The sequence below is a fragment of the Scyliorhinus torazame genome, chromosome 6 (assembly GCF_047496885.1).
Source record: "Scyliorhinus torazame isolate Kashiwa2021f chromosome 6, sScyTor2.1, whole genome shotgun sequence".
NCBI classification, from domain to species: domain Eukaryota; kingdom Metazoa; phylum Chordata; class Chondrichthyes; order Carcharhiniformes; family Scyliorhinidae; genus Scyliorhinus; species Scyliorhinus torazame.
The window spans coordinates 114,541,333-114,569,291 of NC_092712.1; the positions used below are offsets into that span (position 1 = coordinate 114,541,333).

Sequence of the window (27,959 nt, forward strand, 5' to 3'; positions counted from 1 at the left end):
ACAGTATACCAAGTGTGGCCTTACTAATGTCTTGTACAACTTCAGCAAAACATCTCAACTCCTGTATTCAATGTTCCGACCAATGAAACAAAGCATGCCAGATGCCTTCTTCACCACCCTGTCCACCTGTGACTCCACTTTCAATGAGCAATGCACCTGTACTCCTGGATCTCTTTGTTCTATAACTCTCCCCAACTCCCTACCATTAACTGAGTAGGTCCTGCCCCGATTTGATCTACAAAAATGTATCACCTCACATTTATCTAAATTAAACTCCATCTGCCATTCATCGGCCCACTGGCCCAATTGATCAAGATCCCATTGCAATCCTAAATAACCTTCTTCACTGTCCACTATGCCACCAATCTTGGTATCATCTGCAAACTTACTAACCAATCCTCCTAAATTCTCTTCCAAATAAGTAATATAAATAACCAATAACAGTGGACCGAGCACTGATCCCTGAGGCACGCCGCTGGTCACAGGCCTCCAGTTTGAAAAACAACCCTCTACAACCACACTTTGTCTTCTGTCGTCAACAATTTAGTATCCAATTGGCTGCCGCACCCTGGATCACTTGAGATTTAACCTTGTGCAACAACCTACCATGCGGTACATTGTCAAAGGCCTTGCTAAGTTCCATATAGACTTCTGCACTGCCCTCATCTATCTTCTTGGTTACCCCTTCAAAAAAACTCAAACAAATTTGTGATACATTATTTTCCACTCATAAAGCCATGCTGTCCGTCCCTAATCAGTCCTTGCCTCTCGAAATGCCTGTAGATCCTGTACCTTTGAATGTCTTCTAACAACTTACCCACCACAGACGTTAGGCTCACCGGTGCGTAGTTTCCTGGCTTTTCGCTGCAAGCCTTCTTAAACAAAGGCACAATTTCCTCTTTAGCCTCCCACAACATCCTGGGATACATTTCATCAGGTCCCAGGGATTTATCTACGTTGATGCACTTTAAGACTTCAGCACCACCTTCTCTGTAATATGTATACTCAAGACATCACTAATTCATTTCCCCAAGTTCCCTAACATCCATGCCTTTCTCAACAGTAAATACCGATGAGAAATATTAATTTAGGATCTCGCCCATCTCTTGTGGATCCGCACATAGATGACCTTGTTTATCCTTAAGAGGCCCTACTCTCTCCCGTGTTACTCTTTTGCCCTTTATGTATTTGTAGAAGCTCTTTGGATTCCCCTTTGCCTTATCTGCCAAAGCAATCTTATGTCCCCTTTTTGCCCCCCTGATTTCTCTCTTAACTCTACTCTGACAACCTCTATACTCTTCAAGGGAACCACTTGATCCCAGCTGCCGATGCATGTCATTTGCCTCCTCCTTTTTGACCAGGGCCTCAATATCCCAAGTCATCCAGGGTTCCCTACTTCTACCAGACTTGCTCTTCACTCAAAAAGGAATGTGCTTAACCTGAACCCTGGTTAACGCATTTTTGAAAGCCTCCTACGTACCAGCTGTCCCTTTGCCTGCCAACAGACTCCCCCAATCAACTTTTGAAAGTTCCTATCTAATACCATCAAAATTGGCCTTGCCCCAATTTAGAATTTTAACTTTTGGGCCAGACCTATCATTCTCCATAGCTATGTTAAAACTAATGTAATTATGATCACTGGCCCCAAAGTGATCCGTCACTAACACTTGTCACCTGCCCGTCCTTATTTCTCAAGAGGAGGTCAAGTTTTACCCTCTCTCTAGTCGGGCCATCCACATACTGAATGCGAAATTCCTCCTGAATACACTCAACAAATTTCTCTCCACCCAAACCCCTAATGCTATGGCTGTCCCAGTCAATATTGGGGAAAGTTAAAGTCCCCAACTATTACCACCCTATTTTTCTTGCAGCCATCTGTAATCTCATTACATATTTGCTCCTCAATTTCCCGCTAACTATTTGGAGGCTGTAGTACAATCCTATTAAAGTGATCTTTCCTTTATTTTTCAGTTCTACCCATAAACTCAGTGGGCAAACCCTCGGATATATTGCCTCTCAATTCGGCCGTGATATTCTCCCGAATCAAAAACGCAACCCCCCCTCCTCTCTTATCTCCTGTTCTATCTTTCCTATAGCATCTGTACCCCAGAACATTGAGCTGCCAGCCCTGCCCCTTCCTTAGCCATGTTTCAGTAATAGCTATAATATCACAGTCCCATGTACCCATCCATGCCCTTTGTTCATCTGCTTTGCCTGTAAGGCCTCTTGCATTGAAATAAATGCAGTTTAATCCAGACTTCCTTTGCTCTCTACCTGCTTTCTCAGACCATCTGTCCGGTCATGCCTTGTACATTCTCCCTTTGTTTTATTTCTCTTAGCCTTACTGGACCCATTCACTGAGTTATCCACAGTCTCTGTACTGTGGCCCTTTTTGATTTTTGACTTTCGTCTCTCTGCCTTTCACTTTTCCCCTCACTGCCTTTTGTTTCTGTCCCCACTTTACTTCCCTCCGACTTCCTGCATCACTTCCCATCCCCCTGTCACATTAATTTGAACCCTTCCCAACAGCTGCAGTCACGTGTGTGTAGGTACACACACTATTGTTAGGATAAGAATTCCAGGACTTTGACCCAGCAACAGTGAAGGAATTGTGATAAAATTCCGAGTCAAGATGTGGAGTGGCTTGGAGGGGAACTTGCAGGTGGCGGTGCTCCCAAGTATCTGTTGCCCTTGTCATTCTAGGTGGTGGAAATCATGGCATTGCTGCAAGGATAAATGATGGGGCCTCAACTATTTGCAATCTATATTAATGACTTGGATGAAGAGTCAGAGACTAAGTTTATTAATACAAAACTAGGTAAACTGTGGGGAGGACACATAGAGATGGCAAAGAGATTTAGACAGGTAAAGAGAATGGGCTGGTAGATATTGCATAATGTAGGAGAATGTGAAGAGATTCACTTTTGGTTGTAAGAATAGGAAAGCACAATTTTTTAAAATGATGTGAAACTTGTAAATATTGAAATGTTCTGTCGAACGTCATGGACTCGAAATGTTGGCTCTGTTTCTCCCTCCACAGATGCAACCAGGCTTGCTGAGTTTATCCTGCATTTTCTGTTTTTATTATTATAAATGATGATGCTCAAAGAGCATTGAGAGTGCTCATACAAGGAATGCAAGAAGCTAGCATGCAGGTTCTGCAAGCAATTAGGAAGACAAATTGCATTTTGACCTTTATAGTGAGGGGATTGGAGGACAAGAATACAGAAGTCTTGTTGCTATTGTACATTGTGAGACCACATCTGGAATACTCTGTGCAGGTTTGGTCTCCACATTGAGGAAAGGATATACTTGCATTGGAATCAATACTGTGAAGCTTCACTAATTGATTCCTGGGATAAGGGGGTTGTCCTATGATGAGAGGATGACTACTTTGGACTTATATTCTCTGGAATTTAGAAGAATGAGAGGTGATCGTATGGAAATCTACAAAACTCTGATAAGGTATATGCTGAAAGTTTGTTTCCATTGATCAGAAAATCCAAAACATGAGGGCACAGTATTGAGATTGGGGGCGGATCATTTCGGACTGAGAGGAGGAGACCTTCACTCCAAGTGTTATTAATCTTTGGAATTCTCTGTGCGAGATTATGGATGCTCCATTGTTGAATATATTTAAGACTGGGATATGCAGACTTTTGGTGTCTGAGAGAATTAAGGAATAAGGAGAGTTAAGTCCAGGATTAACCATGATCCTATTGAATAGCGGAGGAGGCTCGAAAGACCGTGTGGTCCACTCCTGCTCCTATTTAATGTGTGCTCTCATGGGTTTGGCAAGGTGATGTCGAAGGAGCTTTGGTGAGTTTCTACAGTGCATCTTGTTGCTGTTATTGTTCGTCAGTACTGGAGGGAGTGAATGTTTAGGAGGTGGATGGGATGCCAATCAGATGGGTTCCTTTTTCCTGGATGGTGTCAAGCTTCTTGGGTATTATTGGAGCTACTCTCATTCAGGCAAGTGGAATGTTTCCAACACACTCCTGACTTGCGCCTTGTAGATGGTGGGGAGTCAGGAGGTGAGAGTTCACTGTCACAGAATTCCCAGCCTCTGACCTCTTGTAGCCACAGTATTTATATGGCAGTATAGCCACCTTGTTGTTTGTGTCTCAATAAACAAATGTTTGTGAGGGTCGTTGTAATTCATACATTAGCTCCTGTCATCCTCTGTTGATTTATGGATTTGCTATTTCTCTAGCATCAGATCAATAGCAAATAATTACTGTGTCAACTTGATGTTAATCTGAACTGTGGATCTAGGTATCTGACCTTTTTTAATAATCTGTCCTAGGTATCAATCAAATCTACTTGAGTCTAATCCAGGCTCTTTGGCATCCTCACATCTCCAAAGCTATGATCCTGACAGAGCTTTAACAGATTACATTAATAGATTGGAATCATTGCAGAGACGACTGGGAAGTGTGCAATCAGGTAATGTATTTTCAGTGCAGATCAACTTTGTCTCTCTGGGGGTTTGAAAGCTAAAGTAATCTAGATAATTAACTCATGCTCTTCAGGAAAGGAAATCTGCTGTCCTTGCTGCTGCCTTTACCTGGTCTGGCCAACATCTGACACCAAATCACAGCAATGTGGTTGACGCTTAATTCCCCTTTGAAATGGCCTAGCAAGTCACTCAGTTGTGTCAAAACCTAGAAACTTGATGAGGAATGACAACTGACAGACTACCTGCCACTAACCAAGACACCGGAAATGGCAGTGCCAAACTCAACCCTGTCGACCCTGCAAAGACCTTCTTACTAACTGATGAAAATGGGAGAGCAGTCTCACAGGCTTGTCAAGCAACAGCCTAACATAGTCATACTCACAGAATCATACCTTACAGATAATGTCCCAAGCACCATCATTGCTGGGTATGTCACTAGCCACCAGTTCAAATACTGACACGATATCCTAGTGGATAAATTAAAGATGGATTTGTATGTGGTGACATATTAGGCAAATGTGTGATGCGATCAGAGCAGGGAGCAAAGTAGCTGAGCTGGGATGTCACTCGCGGATGGGATTGCAAGTGGGTTCTGATTCAGGGAAGTCAAATAAGATATCTGGTGAAGGTGGCTACAGACAAAGGTTGCTTGGAATACACAAAAAAGTGTCTGGTGTATTTGGAGACCCGTCAGAAAGTCCATGTTCATCAAGAAGCATGAAGCAGTCTGGCACCATCTTAGTCATAGGGTTGCACAGTGCTTGGAATCTAACATTTCTGGCATGGAAGTGGTGACCAACTTCATCAGCACAGTTGTGAACTCCACCATAGTGAAGAGTCTGAAGACTGATAAATGCAAATTCCCTGCAGCACAAGCATCTTCCATCAAAGCCAAGTGCTGCAGTTGAAGCTACGACTGAAGTTATGCAAGCTCAGCTTTCTGCCATCATGGCTGCAAATACCAAAGTTTAAAGTGACTTTCAGGGTGTCAGAGAAGTTCAACAATTTGTCCTCCAACAGATTGCTAGGATTGCTGAAGCAAAACACCAGGGAAGTAGCAATGGCCAAACGAAGTGGAGATCTGCTGTCCTCACTCAGGCTGATTGCATTCACAAACCTACCGCTGCCGCAGTGCTACTCCCTTGCTATCAGCCAGCCAACCCAGATTGCTGCCACCGATGTTGAAATGATGCTCGAGGTTATCCTCTAAGTCCATCTTCAGTTTCCTTCACTAAAGTCAGCAGCCTTCCACTAGCCACTGCGGTAACACTGTAGGAGCAAATGGATTGGCAGATGAGAATTGAAGGCGGGCACTCTAGGATTGTAGAAGGGTGATTAAATTTACTTTTGTACGCAATATGGCATGATTTGATTTATAAATTTGGTTGGAATGTTAATTTTGTAGTGGCTTTTGTTTTTACATTGGCAAAGAGGATGACGGGGGATTGGGCCTAGGTAGGGTGCTTTTTAAAGGGTCGGTGCAGACTCGATGGGACAAATGGCCTCCTTCTGCACTATAGGGATTCTATGATGTGATGGTCAGTGACTGAGGGAAGTTAAGGAGAGTGGGATTATTGGTGAATAGGGAATTGGGCCTATAGTTAATGGTGGCAGTAACTATATGAAGTCTTCATAAACAACCTAGGCAGAAAGGCGCTATTTAAATTGCTTTCTTCCTTCCTCTTCCACTGCCGCCACCACCTCGCTTCTCACCCGAAAGCAGGTATCAAGGGACATCCATTCAGGATAAGGTTGTGAAACTGCAATATAGCATTACACATTTGATCTCTGCTATGCCACATCTGCAGGGCTCATCCAGAATGATCCTGGCAGAGGAGTCATTGCTTCAGATTGCCTATGGCTTGCTGTATCATATTTCATATGGCAGTGTGGCACTCATTGTCTGAATGTTGTGTGTGAGCTGCTACTGGAGACATGAGCCATTGGCAGATAGCCTTTGTTGTCCAATAGCCTCGGTCGTGGAAATGCTGCTGACACAGCAGAATGTTGCAGAATGAAGGAATCAATGCTGCCAGGATATGAGGCATTGTCTGCATGATGCAGTGGTGGTCAAACGTCAGCTGGATGTTGAGAGAGTGCAATGCCTTTTGACTCTGATACATGGCAGAGTTAACATGTGACAACCGTATGACAATACTCTTGCAGTAAGTGGCATACTGCACCACAAAAAAGCCTCCAAACTGAACAAAACCTCATTTTGTCTGCATGTCTCTGGCAAGAGAATGCAAAATGAAGTGAGCTTGCTTGGAATAGAGAGCCTCATTGACATCCTTTATGTAACAGTTAGTTTCCAACTGTGAGATGTTGCTCATATCCAACATCCAGCATGGAATCAGACTCATTAAAGTTCATCGTCACAATCAACCTACTCTGAGGCTGGAGCTTTTTGCATATTCCAGTGATCACTTACTCAGTGAAGTGCAGAGTCTTGCACACTGCTCCTCGCTAAGGTCCAAGTAGAAAATTTGTTTCCTGAATACTCTGGACTGATGTAACTCTTTGTCAAGAGCTCTTCTCCCCTTTCTCGTCTCTCCCTTCTCCTCATCCTCTTCATGGCTGTGTGACTTCTTCCTATTCTTACAGTCACACTCTATTCCAAGAGGAAGGCCTAATATCTATCCATACCTGGGAACACTTTATTTTTGCAGAAGCCTTGAAGTCCACTGAAAACATTTCAGCATCTATCACACTGCACCCTGTAGAATTTTGAAACTTAACACTATAGAAAGCACCAAAAACTTGCAGCCAGAAGAAATAACCAGGAACTACTCATAGTTGATGATTTCTTTACCAAAGTCAATTGTGCCTACCTGTAATCGTGCTGGTAACGAAAAGCCATGCTGGCTTAGATGTGACTTTGGCGAAAGCGACTGGCAAGGAATATCCACCGTCAAGCTTGTGTAACCATGATTCTTTGATGTGATATTTCCCACTAATGGCCCCCAGCAGTGAAGAAAATGTTGCAATGCCTTCCTACTGTTCATCCTGAGGAAGTTCAATGCCCAGGTTAGCGGTTGCTGTAATGCCTCCTGTGTCATTAGGTAGCGTTTGGCGTTGACGTCTTGTTACTTCAGCTGTGGGAATTTTGATTCTATACCTCTGAGAGTCATGCCCTTCTGAGGTCCCGCCGAATACAACGCCACATGCTGGCATTGTCAAAGGTATCTAGCCAATAATATCCTTAAGCCAAGTCAACCTCCAAGTTCAACTTGACTCTACTGGTTTCACATAATCAATTGTGTACACAGGATTGGAACCCATGGAAGATATGCTGCAGGACTTACAGGGACAAGCATATTTAGGCCAGGCCAACAGTCATGAGGAAATGAATGAGCCATTTTTCAAGAGCCTAATAATCTGCAGAAGATAGTACGAAATTAATGTCTCTTCCCAATCCTTCTAACATTTTGTTAGTTAACCCTTTTCTCTGAAGCTGCACCAGACATCTTCTGTACGGTATATAACAATAGAGGATTACATTATTTGTTGCAAAGTTGCAGTTTAAACTTTTCTTCTGTCCCATAATTCCCTATACTCTGAAATTCACCTCTCAAATGCCGATTGTAAGGGGTACTCCTCGAAAACTACATCTTTTTGAACATGTACGATAAAAAACAATCTTGCTCTCAAAGCTTAGGTGTTGTGGTTTAAAGTTGAGACCACTCTAGTGTAGGAGTTCCTGTAACCAAGGTCTTTATTCAACATATGGTGGGAGGTCACTCCTTGCTGTCCTTCCAAGAACTGCTCACCCGGACGTTTTTTTTAAGCACAATTTATATTTCTGGTTTATAGAAAAATACTAGGTCTTACACACACCACTCAATCAGTTACAGAAAAAACACAATGTCTTACACAGGTGGCCCTTTATCCCCGTAGTCATGGCCTTCATGCTCAGCAGGGATGACTCCTTGTCTGTTTTGCTATCTCCTTAATGCCTTGTTTATCCAAGCTGTGAAAGCAATTAGGCTTTAACAATTTGATAGGTGAGTTCCCATAGTACTTTACCCACCATGCCTGAAAGGCTCCCATAACTGACTTTAAAACTGTTAACATTCAAGCGACACTCGCCTATTTCCAAAGCTGTAAATCCACATTTTATTATCCGTTTTGATATCAAATTATTTCATTCCCACATTATGGGTATCACAAAATAATAGTGCATTTTTATGCTTCATCTCCAATGACAAGACGAAAGTTGACCAGCCCATACTTTAAACTACACATAGTGGGCAGCACGGTGGCACAGTGGGTTAGCCCTGCAGCCTCACGGCGCCGAGGTCCCAGGTTCGATCCCGGCTCTAGGTCACTGTCCGTGTGGAGTTTGCACATTCTCCCCGTGTTTGCGTGGGTTTCGCCCCCACAACCCAAAGATGTGCAGGCTAGGTGGATTGGCCACGCTAAATTGCCCCTTAATTGGAAAAAATGAATTGGGTACTCTAAATTTAAAAAAAAAACAGGAAAAAAAACTACACATACAGCTGAAGTATTTAGACTTAAAGTTGGTGTTAGTTTATGACCATTGTCCATGAGCTCATTGTGTGCTGTGATTTGTGAAAGTCAAATCACATACCCTGATGGACTTCAAAATGGACTACAAAATGAATCATCTCTGTCCATAAGATTACATCGATGGATGGAATTTGTGGATTTGCAGAAATTAATAAAACTTATCAAATGGGAATCTTAATAGTACATGCAAAACGTATACTGATAGATGTTACCCATAGTTTCCCTTCTGTTTACAGTGTAAGAACAATTATTTGAGGGAGACTTAAGTTTCAGTTAGGATTCATTGTTGCTGAAGTTTTATCATGTGTATTAAATATGTTACTAATAACTACCAGTACAGTAGGTTGTTTATTTTCAATCTTTCTCAAAAACAAATGAATACTTATCAGTATCCAGCCCTAACACATAGGACAGTTGTTGAAAATTCATGAAGCAGTAATCATCGGTGAGTCTTTTTCTCAAAGATGCTACATATGACAATAATGTTGTTAGTTTTAAAAAGATTCAGAATTCATTCCAAGCCTGTGAAAGCCCTTCGCAAGAGAATCAGCTTGTTTTTTAAATGGGTGACTTTATACCACACTTCTGTTTGTTTATTTTCCAATATGAAGTGATTGATGTTTACAGTGTGTACAACATTATTTTTAACCAGTTTGTTCTCCCTACTTTAGGCTCAACAACTTATGCTCAGATGTACAGTGGGACGAGAAGATAGTGGCTTGGAAACAGATTTTGACTTGAAACTAAATTGCTTTTGAAGCTGGGCTTTGTTTTTCTATTTTATGTATATTGTGGGACCATCATGGATTTGATAATGGAAATATGTCTTGCCTGCAAGTTCAAATTAAATAATTTAAATGAGTTTTATTCTTTATATAAGTTTAAACTTACATTGTGCACAATGCAATCTGTTGAAACAATGTGTATATTTGTGGAATGCTAATTTAAACATGATTGTAACTTAACACTTTATTTAAAGGGTGGAAGGAAAAATGTTTATTAAATGGTTCCAAGTTCACTGTAGTCCTGCTAATGGCTGCTGAGCTTTACACTACATGGTCCATAAATAGCTATGGCATTGTGGACAGTACACAGTTTGTAGAGGAATTATTTTTGTAATGGTAGAAGTTTTGAATTATATGGGCATTTTGTCAAAATACTAAAATAAATATGAATTCTAAATTCAGATTTCTGAAATTTGCCACTTTTTCGGTGAAGTACATGTATGAAGATAAGTTAGCCTGCCTATTGAATTTTAACTTTAAGTCAGACTCTCCTTTTATTTAACTTGTTGAAAGGGCAGTTTTATGTTCCACCTTTTGGAAACTGAAATTAGATCTTTTGATACATTAGACTCCTGAAACCTGATCCAAAATGTGTTTTATTATATTCCCTTGTGTTGGTTGTAAATCTTATCAGTGGATATCTATCTGCAGCTATGTTTTCCCATCCTTTTCACAAGATCCTTAACCTATAATGTGAGCAACAAGTAGAAACAGTCATAGGGATATTGTCCCTTCCAAGATTGAGGCTCTGCTTAATTTGTTTTTTTTCTCTCTCAATCTGCGAATGTTTCCAAATTAGACCTCACCATGGTTACTGCAGAACTACAGTCCAGATGTCCAGAGTATTTATTGAATCGTCTCAATGCATAGCCTTAAAACAGTCAATACTGCCTTTAACCACATACATCCAACTTATTAAAAGGAGTGAATTAATCCAAGAACTTTCAAAGTCTGTACTCTTGCTTTGTTCTCTTAGGTGCACTAAATTATCTACTCAGGAAACTAAGGTTTAAAAGCTTATTGAAATATTTATTAGTTGTACTGAAATTTGTCAATTTTGTACAAATATCCTGTAGTACTGGAAGTCATGGAAGTTAAATAACCTGCCACTATTTATCAACACCAAATCAACTTTCCTGATGATTCACCTGATTAAGGCTGAGTAATGCAGATGAAGAGGTCCCAGTTTCATGATCTCATGTGTAGGGCAGCCAATGGGGCCTTGGCGTAGGGAGGGAATGTTAGTTAAATTCTTTAAGCTTATCTTCATAACTTGATCATAAACCATCGATGTGTGCTTGTTGGTCCTCACTGAACCCTTTAAAATGCATGAACTGGGTTTTCATAGTTGGAGTGACCAAAATTGTACATGTGCCCATTTTTTGTAGTTAGAACATGGTCAGTTGCCGCCGGTATAAACCAGTATGTTATTAGTTTTATTGATAATTAACTGTCTGCAACTGGATTATTTTGGTGTCTGCAACTGGATTATTTTGGTGAATGTTCAAGAATGGTACCAAATCTTTTGTCTAATGGGCAGTGTTCTGTGGATGAAAGTTAAAGCAAGATCCCATCTGTTTATTTAGATGATCATCAAACTTCCCATGCCGCTATTTCAAGAATGGAAATGGTTCCTGGTGTCCTGACCAATGTTTGTTCATAAATACCACCAAAAACAAGTGATTATTCATCTCTAGGGGCTTTTCACAGTAACTTCATTTGAAGTTTACTTGTGACATAAGCGATTTTCATTTCATCGCTGTTTCCCCACGTAACAGTTACTGTACAAAAGTGCTGTTTCAAAAATCAAATCAGTTTATTGTATACCAGTTTCATGTTTCCTGTAACAATGCATGTTGCTTTATATTTATCTACATTAAAGTTTGTTATTCCTTAACCTATCTATTTAATTTGTCCAAATAACTTTGAATGCCATCAGTCTCTCCTGCACCTTACCAAATAGCATGGTGTTAATAAGTTTCAATTCTTGAAACAAAGCAAAACACTGCAGATGCTGGAAATCAGAAATCAAAACCGAAAACGCTGGAGATACTCAGCATTTCTCGCAACATCTGTAGAGAAAGAATTAACTTTCTCCAGAGAAGCTGCCTGACCTGCTGAGTATCTGGCATTTTCTGTTTTGATTTCTAATATTGGAAGTACTTCCTCCATAGTTGTTAGTGTTGTAAACAGCATAAAACACAAAGCCTCTACTTGAATATGTTATGCCCTCAAAGTAGCAAACAGAAAATGTGACTTTGCCAGAGATGCAAAAATAAATCTTCTTACAAATGTATCCATACACTTGTATACCTACCTGGTGGATTTTCAAATCTTTTCTTGTTGCAAATGGTTCCTTCACTCTTGCATAGGGTGGGCTGGCATACAGTGGGTTAACCTGATCAAGACTGCCGAGGCATATCGAGGAATGAAATTTCTCAGAATGAACAGAAAAACTTTGGATTTCAAACACATATTCCATAAAAATGTGCGTGCAGATTAAGAAAAGGGCCAACAGTATTTTGGTTGTTATGAATAGTGCAGAGTTCAAAACCAAAGGAGTAATGATAAATATGTATAAAGAGGTGGTGAATCCAGAGTATACAAGAATCATATAATAGGTCACTTAATCCTATATCGTGTATAGATCACCATGGCTGGGAAAACCAGTCATGAAATATGTGGGCAAAGAAAGAGTTTGAGTATTTGGAAATATTTCTTTTCATTTAACTGCAGATTGCCAGAGCTTGCAGTGGGTACTGATTTGAAGCTGTTCATCGAAAGATGTGCAGGGTTGGTGGATTGGCTATGCTAAATTGCCCTTTAATTGGAAAATAAAAATGGGTACGCTAAATTTTAAATAAAAAGGTTATGGGGAGTGGACGTGGAGAGGATGTTTCCACTTGTAGGAAAACCTAGAACCAGAGGACACCATCTCAGACTAAACGGACGATCCTTTAAAACAGATGAGGAGGAATTTCTTCAGCCAGAGGGTGGTGAATCTGTGGAGGTCGAGTTGCCTAACTCTACTCCTGTCATACAGTTTTATGGCAGGAAAGTGGACATGAGAAATATTGGATCAGCCATGATCTTATTAAATGGTGGAGCAGACTCAAGGGGCCAAACATCCTCCTCCTGTTCCTATTTCTTATGAGTTCAGAATCTTAATTTCAGAATAATCCATAATATTGGGGTTTTCTGGCTAACGTTGGTTGGACTCCACCTCAAAAGCATCTGGCCCCAATTATAGCTTTCAGCCTAACCTTTGTTCATTATAGAACATAGTGGTCATTCGGCCCATTGAGTCTGCACCGACTCACTGCCACTCTATCCCAATAACCCCTAACCTTTTTGGTCACTAAGGGCAATTTATCATGGCCAATCCACCTAACCTTCAGGTCTTTGGACTATGGGAGGAAACAGGAGCACCCAGAGGAAACCCACGCAGACACAGGGAGAACATGCAGACTTTGCAGAGAGTGACCCAGCAGGGAATCCCAACCTGGGACCCTGGCGCTGTAAAGCCAGTGCTATCCACTTGTGCTACCCATTATTACATAAATCCACTTTGTTAGGGTTGAATTTTCTCACTGTACCCAAATATGCCTACAGTGCCATTTTGCTTTTCAATTTACTGTGCTAACTCATGTGCAAACATGGGAGTAGCCATTCAAATCCCTGAAACTGGTGCGTCACAATGTTAATCAGTCCTTAATTTCTCAAATAATGTGGAAACAAATTATACCCATATCACCATCTTTAGGTTGTGCATTATACGGACAAAACGTTAACATGGGGACTCATCAGGCAGCCATTATTAAACTTTCACACTTGCCCAATAGAGAGTGTATAACAAAAATCTCAGATCTTAATACTCTTTTGTCACAAGTAGACTTACATTCACACTGCAAAGAAGCTACTGTGAAAAGCCCCTAGTCGCCACATTCCAGCGCTTGTTCAGGTGCACTGAGGGAGAATTCAGAATTATCAGCTGGTACGGGAATTGAACCCACGCTGCTGGCCTTGTTCTGCATCACAAACCAACTGTCTAGCCCACTGAGCTAAACCAATCCCTTGCAATATACTCCACGATGCTCTTACAACCCATCCCGCCCCGCCACAACCCCCAATAACCTACTACCACCCTCTTGCTTACCAATAATCTATCCACCTATGGCTTAAAAATATTCAAAGACTACTTCCACCTCTATTCGGAGCGTGATGGTATAGTAACATGCTTATCAATCTTTTTTTTTGTGGGGGGAGGTGTAGAGGAATAATTATTAAATGCTGAAGCTATTTATCTGGTCATCTCCTGATCGCTGTTAAGCACCTTCAAGTAAGTAATCTTGCAAAAATAAAGCACATAATTAAACTGAACTCCACCTCCAGTATCCACAGTTGAATAAAGTAGTGTACATATGAATAAAAACACCCACTCAGTCTGGCCTTGGATAAAAAGTACTTGTACAGAAGGTCTTTTATTGTCATAGTAGCAATATGTCCTCTTACATGTTTAATTACACTTACAGGTTTTGGATTAAACACTCTTCCTTCAAACACAAATGTTGCACATTAGAAACACAAATCTACTTTACAATTTTTTTCAGACCAGAGTTGATTTTTGGCCTACTGAACTCTCAACCATGTTAATGCATTTTGTTTGTCATTTCAAGCTTCCTTTAATGTTTGTATCTTTCCCTGATGTTGTTCTGCAGATAAAGAATTGCCATCTCTTGCTTAATCCGTCATAAGAAATACTAACACTAAACAAGTTTCAAATAATTCATCACATTTCCTGCAACTGAAGATTTCACTAGTTTCTATTTTACATTTACATGTTAAAGACATTAGCGGGCTTTGCTTGAAGGGGGCTCCATTTTTTTTTCAAAGATCAGATTGTTGCACTAACAATTTTCATTAATCACAAAACATTTGGACACATTGTAAAGATGTTCACTTTATCCAACATTACAAGAAATCTAGATATATGAAGCTATAAACAATCATATTTCTCCTCCCAAACTCAAGTTGGGGATCACAAACGTTCAACAGTGTTAAGAGGCCATACTACAATTTCTCTGAACTCAATTATTCAATAATTAATAACAAACGAATATCAGATTGCTCATTCTAATTTTCATGCTCATACCCCAAATTGCAAAAAAAATTCATTTCCTCAATATTTATTTAAAAATGTCACAGGAGAAATTAGTGTTAAAGTGCCTTATGCTGTAGGCAGAATGTTCATATGTTGAGAATGCATGGAATCAAAAAAAGGATCTGACTCAGCTACTTACTTTCAGATGACTCAATTGTTGCCAGAAGAGACAGTATCCACTTATCAATAAACTAAATTATGCAGTTCATAATTTATTAAGAGTCCAGCTAACAAGTCCTCATTTGTTTATTTATTTAATAGCAGCAAACATCAGATTGTTCATTGACAAAACTGCTGGCAAAGCTTCCTACCTGTTGAGATTTCAATACTAAAAATGAAATTAATTGTCTTGCAGTATAATTACTAAATTAGCTCATTTACATTTGAGTTGTAAACATGCAATAGATCAATGAAACAAATTTTGGGGCCATAAAATCAAATGACTAAAAACAGCAAGAATGACTTTTATTAGTCCAGTTCTCATTTCATTCGCCTCTTGTATCTGATGATTGGATTATTAGGAGTATGTATCATAGTTGTGTAATTTACTGTTGGAAAGTATCCATCAACAAGGTCAAATTCATACATCCGAATTAAAGTAGACCAGATAGCCTTGATCTGTACAAATGCAAAATTTTCCCCAATACAACGATGGCGACCTAGACAGAGAAAAAGAAAAAGAGTTACAAGTCTCAGAAGTGAAGCTCTTCAACAGCAGTTGAACCTCAAGTGTTTAATGGACAAGTGAAGCATCTTTCGATTAGTCATGGACTTAAAAAAGAGAAAACTATGGATTACTCCCCGAAACCATTGTCGACATGCCTTGACTGCAGTTTTTAAAAAATAACAATAGGGTAATGGACTGCATCAGCAGAAAATATTGCACAAATAAAGAGTTTTTAAGTTCAGGTGATTAGAACCTTACACCAGAGAATTATGAGCAGTAATGATTCCAGGTATCAGGAATTTAGATAAAGATTAAGTCGGGCTTGATTTTATTTGTGAAAAATTACAATTTGTAAAATAAATCTAGGAAAGCAAATTGTTCACTCAAGGTGATGAAAAGTAACACCTGAGTAAGAAGGTAAAGTAAAACAACATTTCACACAAGAGTTGGAATATTTTACTATTGTAGAGCGTTGTACTATTGTACAATTTGCTATTGAAATGGACAATGCATTTTCAGAAAGGGAAATAATATGGTGAGAAGTCAGGTAAATTGGGGTCAGGTTAAAAAAAAGGATGGGCTTAATTTGATTTTGATCTGGCAACTTATTTGTAATCACCTGAAAAGTCCATTCTGGGATGATTAAATCTTCAGTTATGTATCAATTACATCAACAGGGTCAACCCACATCTGCCCAGAATTAGTTCACTAGCGATCCACCCACTTGACTTGCTTAAAGATCTAAATGTCAGCATGATAACTACCATTTGTTTTTGCCAAATTTCAGAAGAGGCTCATGAGTCATAAGGCCTACCTGCACCAAAAGGTACAAATGCAAACTTTAGTAGGGCTGCTGGGTTATCTTGAAGAAAGCGATCTGGGTTGAAATCAAGTCTCTCAATCCAGGTGTCCCGAAGTCGGTGGTTGACAGTAGGAGACACACACACTTGGTGACCAGGAGGAATGGTGTAGCCAGCTACAGTCTGTAAACAGCTCAAATGCAAATACTGCTCAGTTTCTTAATGCTAACAAGATCAAGTAAAATTACTGAATGAAATGCCAATAGATTATTAGGTAATATTGCTCCAAGTGTTTCAATTGCACAAAACAGGAAGAAAGGTTTTTCAAAACACTACTATTTAAGGCCTTGTTAATCCATAATTGAGTTTGATTAGAACAGTGGGGGCAGCGCGGTAGCACAGCGGTTAGCAGTTGCTTCACAGCTCCAGGGTCCCACGTTCGATTCCTGGCTTGGCTGACTGCAGAGTCCCTGTGTCTGCGTGGGTTTCCTCCGGGTGCTCCGGTTTCCTCCCACAGTCCAAAGATGTGTGGGTTAGGTGGATTTGCCATGATAAATTGCCCTTGGTATCCAAAAAACGTTACTGGGGCATGAGGCATGGGCTGAAGTAGGGCAATCTTTCCGAGGGCCGGTGCAGGCGCGAGGGGCCCCCTTCTGCACTGTAAATTCTATGCATTTGATTTCGATAAAGATAATGAGAGCAGGGAGCTGTAATCAACTGAAGAGCAGTAAATAATTGTGTGGTTCATGTTCCCGTTGGGGTGCAATTTGTGGAGCAATTCAGGACATGCAAATGGGCCAGCACTCTGCCCACATGAATCTAGAGCAATTCCCATTCCCTTCGTCATTTGATTTGCTGGGGCCAGAATTGGTGCTAGAGAGCCTGACAAGCTGGAACTGTTTATAAGTATTCCCACTCCCCACATCACTCCCATTCTAGCCAAGAAGATGGCAGCAAGGAGACCAACCCGAGGTTCCTGGACCCGGACCTTAACATAGAACAAAGAACGATACAGCGCAGTACAGGCCCTTCGGCCCACGATATTGCACCGAAACAAAAGCCATCTAACCTACACTATGCCATTATCATCCATATGTTTATCCAATAAACTTTTAAATGCCCTCAATGTTGGCGAGTTCACTACTGTAGCAGGTCGGGCATTCCACGGCCTCACTACTCTTTGCGTAAAAAACCTACCTCTGACCTCTGTCCTATATCTATTACCCCTCAGTTTAAAGCTATGTCCCCTCGTGCCAGCCATTTCCATCCGCGGGAGAAGGCTCTCGCTGTCCACCCTATCTAACCCCCTGATCATTTTGTATGCCTCTATTAAGTCTCCTCTTAACCTTCTCTCCAACGAAAACAACCTCAAGTCCATCAGCCTTTCCTCATAAGATTTTCCCTCCATACCAGGCAACATCCTGGTAAATCTCCTCTGCACCCGCTCCAAAGCCTCCACGTCCTTCCTATAATGCGGTGACCAAAACTGTACGCAATACTCCAAATGCGGCCGTACCAGAGTTCTGTACAGCTGCAACATGACCTCCTGACTCCGGAACTCAATCGCTCTACCAATAATGGCCAACACTCCATAGGCCTTCTTCACAACCCTATCAACCTGGGTGGCAACTTTCAGGGATCTATGTACATGGACACCTAGATCCCTCTGCTCATCCACACTTCCAAGAACTTTACCATTAGCCAAATATTCTGCATTCCTGTTATTCCTTCCAAAGTGAATCACCTCACACTTCTCTACATTAAACTCCATTTGCCACCTCTCAGCCCAGCTCTGCAGCTTATCTATATCCCTCTGTAACCTGCTACATCCTTCCACACTATCGACAACACCACCGACTTTAGTATTGTCTGCAAATTTACTCACCCACCCTTCTGCGCCTTCCTCTAGGTCATTGATAAAAATGACAAACAGCAACGGCCCCAGAACAGATCCTTGTGGTACTCCACTTGTGACTGTACTCCATTCTGAACATTTCCCATCAACCACCATCCTCTGTCTTCTTTCAGCTAGCCAATTTCTGATCCACATCTCTAAATCACCCTCAATCCCCAGCCTCCGTATTTTTTGCAATAGCCTATCAAACGCTTTGCTGAAATCCATATACACATCATCAACTGCTCTACCCTCATCTACCTGTTCAGTCACCTTCTCAAAGAACTCGATAAGGTTTGTGAGGCATGACCTACCCTTCACAAAGCCATGCTGACTATCCCTGATCATATTATTCCTATCTAGATGATTATAAATCTTGTCTCTTATAATCCCCTCCAAGACTTTACCCACTACAGACGTGAGGCTCACCGGTCTATAGTTGCCGGGGTTGTCTCTGCTCCCCTTTTTGAACAAAGGGACCACATTTGCTATCCTCCAGTCCTCTGGCACTATTCCTGTAGCCAATGATGGCATAAAAATCAAAGCCAAAGGTCCAGCAATCTCTTCCCTGGCCTCCCAGAGAATCCTAGGATAAATCCTATCAGGCCCCGGGGACTTATCTATTTTCAGCCTGTCCAGAATTGCCAACACCTCTTCCCTACGTACCTCAATGCCATCTATTCTATTAGCCTGGGTCTCAGCATTCTCCTCCACAACATTATCTTTTTCCTGAGTGAATACTGACGAAAAATATTCATTTAGTATCTCGCCTATCTCTTCAGACTCCACACACAACTTCCCATCCCTGTCCTTGACTGGTCCTACTCTTTCCCTAGTCATTCGCTTATTCCTGACATACCTATAGAAAGCTTTTGGGTTTTCCTTGATCCTACCTGCCAAATACTTCTCATGTCCCCTCCTTGCTCGTCTTAGCTCTCTCTTTAGATCCTTCCTCACTACCTTGTAACTATCCATCGCCCCAACTGAAACTTCATACCTCATCGTCACATAGGCCTCCTTCTTCCTCTTAACAAGAGATTCCACTTCTTTGGTAAACCACGGTTCCCTCGCTCGACGCCTTCCTCCCTGCCTGACCGGTACATACTTATCAAGAACACGCAGTAGCTGATCCTTGGACAAGCTCCACTTATCCAGTGTGCCCAACACTTGCAGCCTACTTCTCCACCTTATCCCCCCCAAGTCACATCTAATGGCATCATAATTGCCCTTCCCCCAGCGATAACTCTTGCCCTGCGGTGTATACTTATCCCTTTCCATCATTAACGTAAACGTCACCGAATTGTGGTCACTGTCCCCAAAGTGCTCTCCTACCTCCAAATCCAACACCTGGCCTGGTTCATTACCCAAAACCAAATCCAACGTGGCCTCGCCTCTTGTTGGCCTGTCAACATATTGTGTCAGGAAACCCTCCTGCACACACTGTACAAAGAACGACCCATCTAATGTACTCGAACTGTATCTTTTCCAGTCAATATTTGGAAAGTTAAAGTCTCCCATAATAACTACTCTGTTACTTTCGCTCTTATCCAGGATCATCCTCGCCATCCTTTCCTCTACATCCCTAGAACTATTTGGAGGCCTATAGAAGACTCCCAACAGGGTGACCTCTCCTTTCATGTTTCTAACCTCAGCCCATACTACCTCGGAAGATGAGTCCCCATCTAGCATCCTCTCCGCCACCGTAATACTGCTCTTGACTAGCAGCGCCACACCTCCCCCCTCTTTTGCCTCCTTCTCTGAGCTTACTAAAACACCTAAACCCCGGAACCTGCAACATCCATTCCTGTCCCTGCTCTATCCACGTCTCCGAAATGGCCACAACATCGAAGTCCCAGGTACCAACCCATGCTGCCAGTTCCCCTACCTTATTTCGTATACTCCTGGCATTGAAGCAGACACACTTCAAACCACCTACCTGAACACTGGCCCCCTCCTGCGACGTCAAATCTGTGCTCCTGACCTCTATACTCTCATTCTCCCTTACCCTAAAACTACAATCAAGGTTCCCATGCCCCTGCTGCATTAGTTTAAACCCCCCCAAAGAGCATTAACAAATCTCCCCCCCAGGATATTTGTGCCCCTCAGGTTCAGATGTAGACCATCCTGTCTGTAGAGGTCCCACCTTCCCCAGAAAGAGCCCTAGTTATCCAGAAATCTGAATCCCTCCCACCTGCACCATCCCTGTAGCCACGTGTTTAATTGCTCTCTCTTCCTATTCCTCATCTCACTATCACGTGGCACGGGCAACAACCCAGAGATAACAACTCTGTTTGTTCTAGTTCTGAGCTTCCATCCTAGCTCCCTGAAAGCCTGCCTGACATCCTTGTCCCCTTTCCTACCTATGTCGTTAGTGCCAATGTGGACCACGACTTGGGGCTTCTCCCCCTCCCCCCTAAGGACCCGGAAAACACGATCCGAGACATCACATACCCTTGCACCTGGGAGGCAACATACCAAACGTGAGTCTCTCACGCTCCCACAAAATCTCCTATCTGTGCCCCTGACTATAGAGTCCCCAATTACTAAAGCTCTGCTCCTCTCCCCCCTTCCCTTCTGAGCAACAGGGACAGACTCCGTGCCAGAGGCCCGTACCCCATGGCTTACCCCTGGTAAGTCCCCCCCCCACAAGTATCCAAAGCGGTATACTTGTTTCTCAGGGGAACGACCGCAGGGGATCCCTGCACTGACTGCTTCTTCCCAGTCCCTCTTACAGTTACCCATCTATCTCCAATCTTTGGTGTAACTAATTCCCTGAAGCTGCTATCTATGACCCCCTCTGCCTCCCGAATGATCCGAAGTTCTTCCAACTCCAGCTCCAGTTCCCTAACGCGGTCTTGGAGGAGCTGGAGATGGCAGCACTTCCTGCAGGACACTAACGGCATCCCTCACCTCAAACATCCTGCAGGAGGAACATTGCACTCCCTTCCCTGCCATCCCTCTAACTTTCTACCAAGATCTGGCTAACAACTAAATTAATTTTTTTTAAAAAAAATAATAATAATAAAATATGGCACTTACCTCACACCAATGGGTTTTATTATTAGGTTAGAGGAGGAGGGCGGGTGGGAGACACTACACGTGTAGTGTCTCGGGTTTCCTCTCCACCAGAATTTATTGGTGAGGGTCTTCCCAGAAGTCCGCGGGTCAAACTTCCTGTTCCCGCCTTAAACACTAAAAAATTTTTTTTTTTTTAAACAGCAAAGAGGGTCCGAAAACGGGACCAGGTAAGTGTTTACCGCTGCAATTGACTAGCCTGCTCCTGTGAAGGTCTCCCAGAAATCACTAACGCACCGCTCCCGCTGAAATCGACTGGCCTGCTCCTGCAAAGACAAGTGTTTTTAAAGGAGAAACTTACCTCCCAGAAATCACTTGCGCACTGCTCCCGCTGAAATTGACTAGCCTGCTCCGCTCCCGCTGAAATCGACTGGCCTGCTCCTGCAAAGACAAGTGTTTTTAAAGGAGAAACTTACCTCCCAGAAATCACTTGACTGGACCTTGACTGGATGCAGTGGAGGAAAGACAGGACGCCCTCTTCCCGCAGGGTGGCCAGGAGGCTCCAGCCCGCGATTGTTAACCAGGCATGGGAGGAGGTGGCACTGCTGCCAACCCCTCCAGGCGGACTGGCACGCAGTGCAGGAAGAAGATGAATGACCTCCTTACAGCAGCTCAGATGAGTCACCACCCCTGTTCCCCTGGCATCACTCCTGTCCCTCACTCCTCACATCAGCTCCCCACTCCCCTAGAGGCCAATCAAAACCCACCTGCCTGCATCTCCCTCACATCACACCCGTTACCAAACTCCCAACACCTGTATTGACCTAGCTGGCCAGGTAGCTTGCACTTACATGCCACCAGCTACAGACCCCCCCTTGTAACTCACCTCCATGGGTCTCACCATGTCCTTTGTGTCCCCGAGGAAAAGGCAGCCCATAATAGGCGAGAGTAGAAGACCGGAGGGGGTGTCGCGGACCTCAGGAGCTCTCACCTCTGCGAAGAGGGCGCTGGAGCTAGCCAGGGTGGTGCAGGAGAGGACCATCTCAGGGCCAAGTGAGTTCCCAATGCAAAATGATGTCCCTATAGCAAGTGAGTCACCCCCTCTCCTGAGCACTCCTTCCCAATATCTCACTGCCTCTTGTCTTTTGTGTTGTAGGATCACCATCAGACCAGGCCAGTCCGTCTGAGGTATGCCTGCACTAGCCTGATCTCCAGCACACCCTAGAGCAGCGGTCAGGAGAAGACTCTGACTTTTCGTCACTGCTGTCACCTGCACCCTCCACCATCACAGAGACTATCACCTCAGTGGGACACTTTAGTGAAGAGGCTCCTGGGACACCTTCTGGTGCGCACATCAGTTGGAGGTAGGAACTCCCAAGGGAGTGGACATTCGGACGGCTGCCCGATCCCAGGAAGCAGCTGTAGTCTAGATAGGTATTGCGCTTCTGGAAAGTATGATCCCATTTCGAGAATCAGACGCAGAGCCAGGATCTACAGGAGAGGGTGTCAGCAACTTCCCAGCACCTGCAGGTGCAGCTGGATGAGTCCAACCGCCTTCAAGTGCAGGAGGTGGTGCCGACAATGTATGGTACCGAGGCCAACACTGAACGGTTGGCGTCCGTGCTAGAAGCCTTTGGGTCAAAAAGTCTCAGCCATGGGTCAAGACGTCTAACGCTTGGGGCAATCTGTGCAGTCGATGGCTGAGGCTCAGGACAGGGGAGCCCAGTCCCAGGCCCACTTGGACATTGCTGTAGCACTCCAGAGCTTGGCCCATTTACAAAGGATGTGGCTGAGGGCATCAAGAGCATTGGTCAGTCACAGAGGGTCATGACTGAGACAGTGAGGGACATGACTTACTCGCTGAGGGACTTGGCCCAGTCTCAGTGCTCTATGGTTGAGGGCACCACGTCCCTGGTTCAGATGAGGTGAGGCCTCCAAGACCAGTAGCACCATGTGGCGGAGCAGCCTCCGGAGCTTACCTCCATCCCATGGAGTAACCCGGGGACCATCGAGCACTCCGAGGGAGGAGGAAGGAAAGAGCAGCGGGCAGAACAGGGGGAACCTCGTCATCTGTTGCACCCAAAAGTCAGCCAGGCCCATCCAAGTCCAGGCCCTCCAGAGGACGGCCGCCAAAAGTACCGGAATCAGGTGGTGATATATGCAGCAGGCCACCTCCACGTCTGATTTGCTGTCTAGGGTCAAACCTAGGAGCATTAGAGCGCGCAAGATAAAAAAGTTATATACCAGTTAAGTTGGCACTGGTGCAGCACATTAGAGGTAGAGGTCAGGGCACAATAATGTATAGAGTCACAATTAAACACCTTCTCACCAACATTCCGACCTGCCTCTGTCTGAAAGGTGTGAGGGTGGCGTGGGGCAGGGCCCCCAGTGCACTTGAACATTCCACCTGGGGTCACCCTCAGAGGGAACAGGGCCAGACGTGTGAGGCCACCTTGCAGGCCAGCTTACCCAGTGAGTGACCCATCACTGCACATCATCCTCATAACCACCACCGCACCGCAGACCCGTGAGATTGAATGGCCAGCACATGCAGGGATCGCCCGGGTGGATAGTGGAATGTGGTCCTGAAGGCAAGAATCAGACTTTGTCAAATAATGAGGAACACCACAGCTCATCTCACAGAGAGTCGTCATCATCCTTCTTCCCGTGGACAAAACAGGACAAGTTCCCATTGTGCAGGGTCCTCCGCGAGCAGGCCCTGTGCCTCCAGCCTCCGTGCATTCGCAGCGGCAGCTGCGGCCAGGTAGATGGAGAGCATTGGTGGGTGTACTCCGGTCCTATAAATGGTGGTGAGCGAGGCATGTTTGCATCTGCTGGGAGCTTAGCTGCAGTATGATATGGATTCTGGATGTGCCACACATGTAACAAACTGACCAGGGGCAGGATGGATGGGATCATAGGCGTAGTGGGCAGGCAGAGCTTGGAGACAGCTGGTGGTCCTGATGGATGGGCAAGTTGATAGCGTGACCGGTGAGGCCTCTGCTCTGAGCGGGGCAGTGTGCCAGGGAGGGTGCCAAAGGCCAAGGTGCATGTGTCTTTTGTTTGGGATGAGTTCTGCTATACCCCTGCTTCACCTGCAATGGAGCTGCACGTCTGATGAGTTCACTGAGGTATGCCAGCACCTGGTGGGTCACTGATTTAGCTTAGCCACACCCATACTGTTGATGGGTCAGCTGGGGTATGAGGGCTTCCAGAGGGGCAGCCTGGCTAGACTCCCAAATGACCAGAGGCTCTGTGAACATTTATAGAACACGGTGAGCAGTCAGCAGAGTGACTGGGTGCGTTTAAAACAAATACTGCAGCAATGGCAATCTGAGCCAGGCCACCCCCCGATCCAGAGCGGTCCAGTCCGAGTCCACGGAGCTGTCACCATATTGCTCCCCACTACTCCCCCACCCTGGCAGCCCTCCCCCCCCCCCCCCCCCCCCACCCCACCACCCTTGCAAGCGCTACAATTTTTTAAAACAGTTTTCAAACTTTGCTTACCTTCTCTCCCCTCAGCAGCCATGGTGCCCAGTTCCAGTTTGTAGATACCTGGAGTAGATGGTACCAAGTCTTACGTTCGCCTGGAAAGGTGGGGGGGGGGGAATGGAGGCCTGAAGCATTGTGGGTCAAACACGCTCAATTAATTTAAATGTATGCAAATACCAGTTTAGTATGCCCCCGTCGGCATGGGGAGCAAACCTTGTTTTTGCCACCGGGGCGCGACCAGAATGGGAGCTGGGAGCCTAATTTCTATTAGGCTCCCAGGTGGCCTCTATTTTGGCCGGACACCCCATTCTCTGCCCGATCGCGATTCGCCTTTCCAGCATCACGAGACGGAGAATCCAGCCACGCAGGACCCAGCTACAGAACCTGGGACCGTTCTGGTATCTTATCAAAGTTTAGAACAATCAATTACACACTAAAGCATTAAGGAACATTAACAAAAGATGTTCTGATTATTGAATCCTGACTTTTAGCTGAGGATAATTGCTGGTCACACCTGTTAGCAAGTTCAATTTACATTAAATACGTGTAAAATGTGTGTCGGCTCAAAAGAACAATACAAGTAATTCTTGCATGACAATTAAATGCTCTGTGTTTATGTTAGCAAATATTTGCCAATACATTCTCAGAAAAGTTACAAGACAAAAAGTACAGTGGTTCTCAGCTCCACAGAATCCACAAGGGCATTTCTAAAGCCCAAAATACCAAAGATTGGCAATCAGCGTCAGATTCCGTACCCATTTAGCTGCGCCAGATTTTGTCTACCTGTGTTGTTCAGCCTTTCTGACTCATGCTGGACAAGATCCAGGCAGCACAACTGTCACTGGAGCCCAGCATCAGAGTCCAAAACAATTACAGCAAAGGAAAACACATCCTCTTTTTTACACTCACGAGTGGTTGTAAAGCAGGTGGGATTAAAGGTTCCCAGTTGAAAATAACAGACCAGGGATACGGTAAGTGGGCGGGTGGGTTGGACATCACTGGGGGTTGTGGGGTCGGAATCAGGGCAAGGTCAGACATGGGAGCGGGGGTGGTAGAGTGAAGAGTCCACTGGGTGGGGGCCAGGAGCATGGGGGGGGGGGGGGGGGGGGGGGGGGGGGGGAGACGAGTCCCACGCAGAGATTGATCTGCGTATCTAAAATAGTTACATTGAAGTTGTAAGTGGCTTTAGTTCTTTTAAACTTTTTCAGATTAACTATTTAATTAAATGGGCAGCACGGTAGCATAGGGGTTAGCACTGTCACTTCACAGCGCCGGGGTCCCAGGTTCGATTCCGAGCTTGAGTCACTGTCTGTGCGGAGTCTGCACTTTCTCTGCATGGGTTTCTTCCGGCGCTCTGGTTTCCTCCCACAAGTCCCGAAAGACGTGCTGTTAGGTGAATTGGACATCCTGAATTCTCCATTAGCGTACATGAACAGACGCCAGAGTGTGGCGACGAGGGGATTTTCACAGTAACTTCATTGCAGTGTTAATGTAAGCCTACTTGTAACAATAATAAAGATTATTATTGTAACACTGGAAGAACCATCTGAAGTTAACAATTTAAATTGCTTGGTTGGGTGGTACCCAGCATAGCACAATTATTCAGGGGAAGTTAGCACTTACGGATAAATGCAGTGCAAATGTTTACCTGAGAACGTCGAAAAGGGGTACCCTCCAAATCTGACAGAAGGGGCGGGATTCTGCACAATCGGCGCGATGTCCGCCGACCAGCGCCCAAAACCGCGCGAATCAGTCCGGCATCGTGCCGCCCCAAAGGTGCGGAATTCTCCACATCTTATGGGGCCGAGCCCTCACCTTGAGGGGCTAGGCCCGCGCTGGAGTGATTTCCGCCCCGCCGACTGGCGGGAAAGGCCTTTGGCGCCCCGCCAGCTGGCGCGGAAATAACTTTGTTGTGCGACGCATGCGCGGGAGCGTCAGCGGCCGCTCACGCTATCCCCGCGCATGCGCAGTGGACGGGGTCTCTTCCGCCTCCGCCATAGTGAAGACCATGGCGAAGGCGGAAGGAAAAGAGTGCCCCCACGGCACAGGCCCGCCCGCGGATCGGTGGGCCCTGATCGCGGGCCAGGCCACCGTGGGGGCACCCCTTAGGGCCAGATCGCCCCGCGCCCCCCCCCCCCCCCCCCCCCCCCCCCCCGCCCCCAGGACCCCGGAGCCGGCCCGCGCCACCTTGTCCCGCCGTTCGAAAGGTGGTTCAATCCACGCCGGCTGGCGTGGGTTGACAGCGGCGGTACTTCGGCCCATCGCGGACCGTAGAATCGCCTGGGGTGGGCCCGCCGACCCATGCGATTTCTGCCGACCGGCGCAGCGCGATTCCCGCCCCCGCCGAATCTCTGGTGGCGGAGAATTCAGGACACGGTGGGGGTGGGATTCACGCCAGCCTCCGGCGATTCTCCGACCAGGTGGGGGGGTCGGAGAATCGCGCCCAAGGTAACCAGGAGGTTACATGCCTTTATTTCCTCAGCCTTGTTACACACCTGTGGAGTTCTTGCCATCCTCATCATTGTCATTATTGGAGGACGAAGCCTCAGTGTTTCCTTTAAGCAGCGATCCAACAAACTCATGTCCTTCAGCTAGAAAGGAACCAAACAATATATTGATGTAGGCTGTGCAGTAAGCTATCCCAAGCCAGTCCTATACTACTTTGTCCCTTTCCTCTTACAGTTACAAGAGCACAAGAATTAGGAGTGGACCATTCGGCCCCTTGAGACTTTTCCACCATCCAATAATATTGTGGCTGATTTGAGTGTGGACACACTGCTTTCCCATCTGCCCCCCAGAGTCCTTGACTCCCTTATAGATCAAAAAGCTGTCTAACTCAGCCTTACTAACAACCTTGCAGAAAATAATCCCATCTCAGTCTTGCGTCCGCTGCCTGGGGAAAGCGGGCAGCATAATCAAAGATCCCTCCCACCCGGCTTACTCACTCTTCCAACTTCTTCCATCAGGCAGGAAATCCAAAAGTCTGAGAACACGGACAAACAGACTCAAAAACAGCGTCTTCCCCGCTGTTACCAGACTCTTAAACGACCCTCTTATGGACTGACCTCATTAACACCAAACCCATGTATGCTTCACCCGATGCCGGTGTTTATTTAGTTACATTGTGTACGTTGTGTTGCCCTATTATGTATTTTG

At 44.6% G+C, this 27,959-nt stretch overlaps 2 protein-coding genes across 2 annotated transcripts in view; one reads left to right on the forward strand and one right to left on the reverse strand.

Annotated features, from left to right (window-relative positions):
• Positions 1–11,671, forward strand: part of akap9 (A kinase (PRKA) anchor protein 9) — a 395,737-nt gene extending 384,066 nt beyond the window's left edge. The window contains 2 exon segments of the mRNA XM_072508693.1: positions 4,307–4,446; positions 9,661–11,671. Coding sequence (XP_072364794.1) covers positions 4,307–4,446; positions 9,661–9,704 — 184 coding nt within the window. The 3' untranslated portion in view covers positions 9,705–11,671.
• A 2,553-nt stretch (positions 11,672–14,224) lies between these two features.
• cyp51 (cytochrome P450, family 51) overlaps positions 14,225–27,959 on the reverse strand; it is a 55,966-nt gene continuing 42,231 nt past the window's right edge. Inside the window, exons 8-10 of the mRNA XM_072508698.1 lie at positions 27,299–27,394; positions 16,417–16,585; positions 14,225–15,594 (exon numbers count right to left, since the gene is read on the reverse strand). Coding sequence (XP_072364799.1) covers positions 15,416–15,594; positions 16,417–16,585; positions 27,299–27,394 — 444 coding nt within the window. The 3' untranslated portion in view covers positions 14,225–15,415. The remainder of the gene's footprint in view (positions 15,595–16,416; positions 16,586–27,298; positions 27,395–27,959) is intronic.